We start from the raw sequence: 9,998 nt of genomic DNA on the forward strand, positions 1-9,998 counted from the left end.
ATTTTCAGATCCATTCTGCTATCATATTGATCTAGTTTTTCAACTTAGAGAACGTAACTAAGATCTTGAAACAGAACATACATCATTATCTTTTGAATTGCAGGAGTTAAACACATACATGGCAGCCGGATCAAAGGCGTGGACTATGTGAAAAACCTTAACGGCTGATTCGGTCGGCCTCGGGAAGAACACACTTAGTGCTATAGAGTGGACTGACTATCACACTGCCTAATCCGAGTTTGGAATATCTTCCGGCTAATGCCAGGGAGTGAACCGATCATCTGTTACGATCCACCATGTAAATCACTTGGGCCGAATCTCCAACCCAAACTGGCCAAATGATGATGATTTAGTTTCCATGGAGAATCGTACTCATGACTGATGTGGGTACACACCAATTCCCAAGAGATTGTCACTACGTTACCACCACTTGGTTACATTGGTTGGTCTATTTCAGACTAAAAGTGTACATGGCTTTAAAACTTGGAATTGGCTTGCAAGTTTAGATATTAAACACGCAACTTTGAGGATTTCTACCAAGAGAGAACTAGCCGACAAAAAAAAAACAAGAAAGAACAAACAACATAGAAGACCAAAAAGCTGAGAAACAAGAGATCATCATCGCTTAAGCATTTCTTTAACCGAGAAGCCAAGACAGTTTTCAAAGTGGTTGGGAGGTTCTGACACGAAACAAGAGATCACATCCCTCAGTGTAATAACTCCATAAAGCTCATTCTCATCTCCCTCCCCTACATAAACTCGATGCACCGACCTCGAAGCCAAACTGTTTATAACACTACCCAAAGTCGAATCAGGCCTACATGTTATCGCAGGAATAGCTAAACCGTATTCCTCTCCCGCAGTAGCAATCTTTGTAGTGAAGTTCCTCACCGTAAGATGCCTGAAGTTAGAGAAGACTTCAGGTTGAAGTAGCAGATATCTAATGTCTCTCATGCTTATGTTTCCAACAATCTTCTTGTTTGTCCCATCAACAACAGGAAGACCACCAATGTTGTTGTCTCTCATTCGCTTGAATGCTTCAAGAATATGTTCGTCGCTGTCAATGCTAATAACCTGAATCCAAGAAACTTGATTTCACCCCCATGAAGATTAAGTTATTAGAGTCTACACTATTACCTCCTTGGGTGACATGAAAGGGAGGCCGAGTTCAGAAATGGGAAGAGAGGAAATGTGATCGAACCAATCTCTGCCTTTACAGTCTTCAAGACCATAAACAACTGCAGATTGAGTAATGTAGTTCTTGATATCTGGCTCACCCGGTTTAATCACCGGGACGTTTCTTAACCGGTACTTGGATAGTAGCAACAAAACACTCAACATGGAACTCTCTGTACACACCGGAACAAAGGGAGCATATCTAAAGGACTTTAGTATCGTTCTAACCTGCAAGAAAAAATACAAACATATATCATAATCAATCATTGTCATGAAGATGAACATTTTGCGTTTCATAAATGTTGTGAACAGAAAATCAGACTCGAAAAACCAAGAAAATTAAAGAGAAACTCAATTGAGACAAATACATATGTTTATTGGTTGTATATAGATTGTGTGAATTAATAATTTATAGCTCCTTAGTCCTTACATCCATATATGATATACCATATTCATTTATTTTCAAAATCTAATATTTTTTTTCTTTAGGAAATATTTATATCTAATAAAAAAAGTTTTCCTAATCCAATGAAAGTGACCTAAATTTTAGTTTACTATCACTAAGGTTGCTCTTAGCGACCTCAATATGATACCATATTCATATATTTTCGAAATCTAATATATTTTTTCTTTAGGAAATATATATATCTAATATAAAAAGTTTTCCTAATCCAATGAAAGTGACATTTAGGTCACTAAGAGCAACCTTATTGAGGGGATGCTCTAAGAGAATCAACACTCAAGCTTACAGTGGTTGATTTGAAAGGCTCTTCGCGTAGAATGACTTGATAAAAATCTTTTCCCAACCTATCAACAGCTGTTGGAGCATCTTTTCCGATACCACGGTCAGCTGCAACACCACCAGCAACGGCAGCTCCAACCGCCGCAGCCGCTAGCCCCGCTGCAGCTACAGGACCAGTTGCACCGAGCGCTGCAACACCTAAAGCTCCAACGGCTCCTGCGCCAACACCAGCAGCGGTTGCTGACGTGGCTGATAATGCGATTGCAGCGAAATCTGCACTCTCAAGAACCCATAGGATGATGGAGGAGTAGTCAATGATTCCTAGATATCGCTCTCTCCAGTCTAGGGAGCTCTTGTGGTCTTTGTTTATCACAGGAGCTGAGAGAATCTTGCTGTCTGAAAGAATCTTTACTGCTTCGGACACAGATGTTTGCGCTGGTATCTCAATCACTATTGATCCATACAAACAACAACAAGAACAAGAAAACAGAACCTAAGCGAGTGTGCTATGATTCTTAAGACCAAGATTATAACTTAGTCTTACCTCTGCCGCCGGGAACTCGAGGGAAGGAGGAGACGGGGATCCCAGCGAAGGCAGAGTTAAGGGTTTCTTGAAGAGACTTAGGAAGGTTCTTCCTCGACTGAACTTTTTCGAAATACGCCTCGCAGCTAGAAACCGCCGAGCTTATCTCCTTATCTAAACTCTCACTTCCCGCCATATCTCGATAACACCTTGTGAAACGCAAAACGATTAAACTTGAATACAATCTCCGTAGATTCCAGATTCAAGAACGACAAAACGCGGATCTTGTTTAAGGTTTCCTTTTTTTGCTTAAGGGGAAAATGGTAAAAAAAAAAAACAGGGGTGTGCTTCGTGGTGGGACGCGCAACGTGTCGGAGATGGGACCTTTGGTTTCGCTTAACTGGCGGTTACATACCTGCTTTGCGGTGACACATGTCGCTCTATCAAATGGTCGGAGCGCTTCAATCGGAGCCTTCTGACTCGGGTGGGTCAGACTTTAGCACATAGTTTAAAAAAAAAAACAATTTGCTACAACTACGATAGGCCTAGGCATTCGGATCTTCGGATCGGGTTCCGACCTTCGGATCTTAGATATTTAGATCCAATATAATAATTAAAATTTGTCGGTTCAGGTTCGGTTTGGTTTTTATCGGATCCGATTTGGTTCGGGTCTTAGATAGTTTGATTCAATAGGATAATTAGAGTTTGTCGGTTCGAATTCGATCTGGTTTCTTATTTTTAAAATATAAATATTAATTATGTAATATTTTATTAGTTTTTTTTATAAATAACTGTAATAAAATAGTTAATGTATGCTCCAATTTGTTAACAGTTTTATTATTTGTTATGTAAGTTTGATTTCCGAATGTCAATGAATTAATATTACATTACATTTCTAATAATATTTGCTAAAAATAAATATGGTAATATACCATAACACAAATAATATTTTCCTAATAGATGATATGAACATGATAGTAGTTGCTGAAATCACAAAATATTTTATTGGCTAATATGGTTAGAGTAATTCGCCATATAGATTATTTAACGTTAAACATGTAAGATTTGATACAAATAACCGGACAATTCTGGCTTGAAAAGTTCGACATTATGAGCTATAGCCAATGAAATACTTCAAATAAATTAAAGCAATTAGACTATATATAATTAATATGATATTTAAGTCAAGTCTATATGATTATTCTTACTTTTTGTATATTATTATTTATAAGACACGCCAGCAACAAAACATGTTAACTACTAATTTTATTTTATTTTTAGTTATTTATATAATATGCAAGATAAAAAATTTAAAAATTCTCTTAAACAATTTATTTTTTTAAATGTGTAAAAACTTTATTCGTTTGTAAAAACCGTATAGTTTTATACAGATTTGGTGATGGGAAAGGAAACTTCATTTTCTTTTTTTATATATCTCAAGTTAGTTTAACTTTTTACTTTGAAATTACATTATATATACACGTTTGTATATCATTATTTATACAATACGCAATTAACTTAAATTACTACTTAATTACTAATTGTATTCTATTTTTAATTATATATATAACATACAAGAAAGATTTTTTAAATCTATTTTTCTTATTCAATTCATTTTAAAATGTATGAATAAATTACCAGCTGTTGCAGTAAATAATAATTTTATATATTTGTTAATGGAAAATATTAAATATGTTTTTTTAATCTAGATTTACTTTTAATTTTACTCTAATTTCTATTATATATAATTTTGTATATTATTATCTATGTAATACATAAGTTATAAAAATAATAACCACTAATTGTATTTTGTTTTTATTATCTATATAACATTCAAAGGAAGTTTTTTAAACTCTCTTATACAAATAAAATATATTTTTAATATAAGTTATATTTCAACATTTATTTTAAAATTAGTTATTATACGTAATACTGTTTGGAATTTTTTTATCTAATTTTTTTATAATATAGCAAAAGTTACAATGCTAATTAGGTATAATTAGAAACATTAAAATAGAGGAAAATTGAGCACTGATGATACAATTTCTTTAAATACATATTTGTGATAGCCATTATTTGTAAGTATTATTTGTTCAGTTATTGATTTAATTTGGTTCTTGATTTAGTTTTCTTCAGAACTGAATTGCATAAATAAAAAATAAAAAATAAAAAATTACCAACCAATCAAATTAAAACAATTAACTAAAGAGCTTTTATATGAATGAGAGTTAAGCATAAATTACTAAATTGACTTCTCAATTAATATATAGTAGGGTTTGGGTTTCATTAGTTATGCAAATCTCTTTGGTTATGGTTGATTATGAGAATGATGGCCTATAAAATAGTGACGATGTTTTCAAATCTGACATACTGAGATCAGTGTTTCAAATTTTATTCAAGAAACTCAGCAGGATAGTTGCAGAAAGCTGTTTTCTGAAGCAGAATATAATTACAAAACCTTCAAAACCACTAACTAAAAATATTTTATTATCTACAAACTTTATATGACACATTGACACATATAATTCAAAACCAGATTGGAGAAATTGTTAGAAGATGTCACACAGATAGTATTGTGTTAATTCAAAACCAGATTGGAGAAATTGTTAGAAGATGTCACACAGATAGTATTGTGTTAATTCAAAACCAGATTGGAGAAATTGTTAGAAGATGTCACACAGATAGTATTGTGTTAATTCAAAACCAGATTGGAGAAATTGTTAGAAGATGTCACACAGATAGTATTGTGTACAATGACTTGGATTAGTCCACTCACTGCTATTTGTTTTGAGTTGGAATGCTGTCCTGGGTGGGCTACCATCCTTTTCCATTCCACTACTTTACATGTTAGCTATTTATTCCATCATGCCTAAAACAATTTGAAAAAATAAATGACAAAAAAAAAAGCAAAAAAAAATGTATCTATACCAATATAGATAGTTACTGCCGTCCAAAAAGTCTGGTTTGATGTGATAAATGTTAATATGTATTCATAGGAGCTTGTGATCTCAAACCACTGAAGCTCAATGTGTGACTCTTTGACGGAGATGGACGACCAGAGGAGGAGAAGCTGAGAGAGGAAGAAGAAAGAGGGTAGTTTGGTAATTGATTGGGATCATAGTTTGGTTGTGTGAGGTCGAGTGTCACAGTGGGGTGGGAGTTGGTGGTGGAGACAGAGAAGTGGTGAAAAGGGAAGAAATGGCTTAAGCTCGCTGAAGAAGAGGCGCCAGATTGTAGTAAGGAGGCGGCAGCAGAAGTTCCAGCTGCCATATGAGTTGCTTCCATAGGAAGAGGATGATCGTGATTTCCTTCGTACGTCGTCATATAAGCGGATGTATCATCTTCTCCGCATCTTTGCACCTACATAAATACATTCTTATTCATATTAATATTCAGGATATAACTCCTTGTCATTTAACACAGATGTAGTAACCGACCATGATCAAAATCGCAGTGGGAGGACTCTCGAGTCCCTTAATTTTAGGGTGAACCCTCCAATCACTGGATCACCATGAAATGGTCTACACAGTCACATTTTTTTGTAAGATTAAAACCAAGTTACCTAAACTGGTTTAATTGGTTAAAGATTCCGGATGTTACAATGAAATAATTAAGTTTGGATTTTTCTGTTTGTTTGAATTTTCTGGGTTGTGAATATTGTAAATGTTTCGTACCTGTTTCCTTACGGGACAATTTGAGGACATGGAGCAGCGGTAATAGGCTCGTGGAAGAGGATTCGTTTTTGCAGTCTTTTGACCGTATTTCCTCCATTGGCAACCGTCGTTTATCTATACATTCATGTACGTCAATATTAATATGTTACATCTAAATAAAAGAATATATACATATGATGTATCATCATCTAATTTGGTACGTACTGATGGATCTTCACATGGGGCTTTTACACAAACCCTAGTTTTCTTTAAACCTGGTTGCTCATGTTCTTCCAAAAGCTCATGCTGATCTTCATTTCTAGCTGTTTTGACATCTTTCCTGGAAGATAAACATTTATTTTCCACGTTCTTATTCTTAACCTCTCTAGAAACATCATCTAACATCATGGTTTGATTAGTATCCAGATCTTCAAAACTTTGAATCCAAAATCCTAATCCATGCGCCCATATTTTCTTCTCCGACCCTTCCTTGTTATTAATAGAATTATTTTCCGCAATAATTTTCTTTACTTGTTCCTCTTTCTTGGATATTTTCTGCTCTGATCTACCAAGCGTAAGAGATATATCTACATCCAAATCCTCGTGACCATTATCGTCTAGCTTCATAGAAGCTTCATGTTGTTGTCGGATAACATTGGAGACATGCATTTGAAGGGAGTTGTATTCTGTAAGGAACGTAGAGAGTAAGAGCTTTAACTTCTCGTTTTCTACTCTTACTTTATCCACCTTTGCTTTTGTTGCATCAAGCTCCACTTCCTGTAAGTGTAAATATCAGAACACATTATATTATACTTGCAATATATACAGTTTCATTACATATATTTATTTTTCATCCTCTTGTTTTATGAGCAATACGAGAATCAGTTCTTCATAAACCAAGACACAAGCTGACCAGAGATTGATTACCAAGAAATCAAGAATTTGTACCTATATCAAACTGATTGTAATTACGTGTATTCCATCCAAATAACGGACCGAATCAATTCATATAGCTAAAAAGAAACATGTATTAACTTACATTTATGCGAAAACATGAAAGTTGAATGGAGTATTTATTTCTCAAGAATAAGAAACTTTGTTGACTTTTATAAGATGCAGAAAAATGTAATAATTCCAGGCTTAAAACAAAAGCGTAGGAACTATATACATGTAGATATGCAAATACAGGTATTATATAAACATACGTATCTAAAAATCCGAATCTTTTACCGATCAAAAGTACCAGAGTGAGATTCAAAACAGGTATAATCAAACCAATAAGAGAATATTGTGGTTTAGAATCAAGAAATAGTTTGCTTGTTTGTTTACCTTATCGGATTCTGCCATACCACCATCTAAAGGATGAACACATGAATCGATCTCTTCTTTGATCATGCTATATATTATGATTCAGATGCGATCTTGAAAACAATTGGATCTGTTATTTTGGGTTTTTCTTCTTTGCAAGAAAAAATGTATTATATTCTCTATATTTATATGTAAAGTATTGTAGCTTCTTATAGAGAGCTCCGGTGCCTACATACATCGACTTTGCATTTTAATAAGATGAAAGACAAACTAAAATATTGAGTTTAAATATTGACGATCATCAGATTCATCACCATGTTACCAGCTCTGTTTAGAATAATAATTAACTCCGTCTCCATTCTTGAATAATCCCGAACCGGCGACTCAGCATTATATAATAAGATAATGTCTACTCTCATATTATAATTGTTATCAAATAACGAAAATGGTTCAAATTGCCTTGCAATTCAAATCGTGAATCATGTATGATAATACTTTTACTATTCATTAATAATTTTCTACATTTGCGTCATAGCTAAAAGTGTTTGGATCTAAATAGTATATCTGAAACTTAATAATTTATATTTCTGTTTATATACATCTGAAAGTCAAATCTTTTAGATCAAACCTTTGTTTATCGTATACTCCCTCTGTTTTTTAATGTTTTTTAATATAAGTCACATAGATTAAGAAATCATTTATTTTTTTATATTTTTTAAACAAAAACATCATTAATTATTTACCTAACCACAAATCAACCAATAATAAAATAGAAAGTATATTATCATTGGTCATATAACTTTAAGTGTTGATAAATTTTACATAGAAAACTGAAAACGTCATATAATTTGAAACGTAAAAAATTCTCTAAAACGACTTATATTAAAAAAAAAGGAGAAACTATATTTTGACATGCGTGTTTATGCGAGTATTTTTTTCATTTTTAAATATATAATTTTGATATTATTAAAAATATTTTAAATATATAATTTACATTTTAGTGTTATATATTATGTAACTCTATAATTTTATTGTTTAGGCTTCTTATTCGACATAATTGTTTTTGATAAAATATCAAATTTATTGATCAAAATTAGCTCATTTACAAGAAGATGGATGTATAAGCTATCCTACTAAAGAACAAATAAAAGAACGAGAGATTCTTAACAAGATTTTTTGGTAACTTCAAACCATGTTCTGAGCAGCCCCTCCTACGGATGGCCTCTGATTTAGTAAAGAGAGGAAATACGATTTCGAAATAGCTTTACAATGTTTCGAATGAGTTTATCCACTGTGATCCAAGCTTCTCCATGGCGTCTTGAATTCCTTTCTTTCCAAACAGAACTGAGCACTGTCTGGAATATCGTTCGCGTAAGCACCGAGTCCATACGACATTGAGCAGGTACATTTTAGGATAAACCATATACTTTAACTTTTTGTTACAAAGTAAATCCATATCACTTGACTATGTGATCCCAAAAATCCATGTTAAATCAATTTGGGGTGTATTCAATATGAAATTTGAAATGATTTGATTTTTGATAAGTTGTTAAATAATATAGGATTTCAAAGTAGTTTATAAAATGAGAAGTTCAATAAAACGGGATTTTAAAATATATTTTAACATTTACATTTGAATAATAGTGAATTTATCATTTTAATACAAATCACCTCAAATTCCTAATTGATTATATCCTGGCAGGAGTTTTAAACCACTAGAACAATTCGTTGTTGGTTTTGTATTATTGAATTATTATAAGAACTCAAACTCATTTATTGAGTGTTATTAACATTTACAAGACTTAAAATGAAATATGGTTAGTCTCTCATTTATTTGTCAGCACAAAAACTATTCATGTACAAACATTTTTTAAAAAATGTACGAACAACCAGGACGAGTTAGTCTGGTGGTGTACGGTTTGCGGCTGCAAGTACGGCCTCTAGGTTCGATTCGCACTGGCCACCAGAGAATTTACATGCGGACTTGCTCTGGCGTCCGAGACCAAAGACCGTTACCTAGCCATGACCCACCTTCGGGTGTGCGTCCGCGCCGCTAAAGAGTTCGGTCTCTAGTCTGGACCACCACTATAACACCCCCGAACCGTCCTAGGCATAGGTCAACCCACCTGCCAACAATCAAATAAGAACATGACCGACGGATGACCCACACCAAGGGTTGGAGATGAAAGGCCAACCAGCCAGCCAACAATCAAACAAGAACATGACTGATCGTCCAACCCAACACCATGGTCCGGAAGCGCTACGTGACGGGTTAGGGACGATCCGGCCAGAGTCACAAAATTTACTCCACGACCTCGACCAGTTCGTCCACTAACACGTCCCACTGCGTCAAGGCACAAGGCTTTGCAACTCGTACTTAGAGTTAGCGTTTTCCGTTAGATCGAGGCCTAAGGCTTTTCAACCCGTACTACGACCTAACGTTGTGTTAGACCGGACTAGTCAAATATCAGAGTACTCATGAAGCGCATATAAAACAATTACTTTTATTGATTTAAGAAATATTCATACATTGAATAATTCAAGACTGGGCCCGGCCTAATGCCAAATCGAGTCAACATAACACAATTCACAATAC

General features: G+C 34.0%; 2 protein-coding genes across 4 annotated transcripts; both read right to left on the reverse strand.

The window, feature by feature from the left end:
* Nucleotides 1-471: 471 nt before the first annotated feature.
* LOC106325801 (SNF1-related protein kinase regulatory subunit gamma-1-like) lies at nucleotides 472-2,741 on the reverse strand. 2 transcript variants are annotated; one of them, XM_013763852.1, is made up of 5 exons: nucleotides 2,463-2,741; nucleotides 1,926-2,368; nucleotides 1,138-1,404; nucleotides 892-1,074; nucleotides 560-796 (listed from the first exon to the last, which is right to left on the reverse strand). In XM_013763852.1, exons 1-5 carry the CDS (start codon nucleotides 2,635-2,637, stop codon nucleotides 737-739), a joined length of 1,128 nt encoding a protein of 375 aa, XP_013619306.1. In that variant the 5' UTR covers nucleotides 2,638-2,741; the 3' UTR covers nucleotides 560-736. The 2 variants fall into 2 exon arrangements, with proteins under 2 accessions (XP_013619305.1, XP_013619306.1); XM_013763851.1 differs by having other exon boundaries at nucleotides 472-1,074.
* Nucleotides 2,742-4,923: 2,182 nt separating this feature from the next.
* Nucleotides 4,924-7,577, reverse strand: LOC106325797 (probable WRKY transcription factor 36). 2 transcript variants are annotated; one of them, XM_013763845.1, is made up of 5 exons: nucleotides 7,424-7,577; nucleotides 6,320-6,871; nucleotides 6,116-6,229; nucleotides 5,386-5,801; nucleotides 4,925-5,310 (listed from the first exon to the last, which is right to left on the reverse strand). In XM_013763845.1, exons 1-4 carry the CDS (start codon nucleotides 7,487-7,489, stop codon nucleotides 5,421-5,423), a joined length of 1,113 nt encoding a protein of 370 aa, XP_013619299.1. In that variant the 5' UTR covers nucleotides 7,490-7,577; the 3' UTR covers nucleotides 4,925-5,310; nucleotides 5,386-5,420. The 2 variants fall into 2 exon arrangements, with proteins under 2 accessions (XP_013619298.1, XP_013619299.1); XM_013763844.1 differs by having other exon boundaries at nucleotides 4,924-5,801.
* Nucleotides 7,578-9,998: the final 2,421 nt, after the last annotated feature.

The sequence above is a fragment of the Brassica oleracea genome, chromosome C2 (genome assembly GCF_000695525.1).
Source record: "Brassica oleracea var. oleracea cultivar TO1000 chromosome C2, BOL, whole genome shotgun sequence".
Taxonomy (NCBI): Eukaryota; Viridiplantae; Streptophyta; class Magnoliopsida; order Brassicales; family Brassicaceae; genus Brassica; species Brassica oleracea.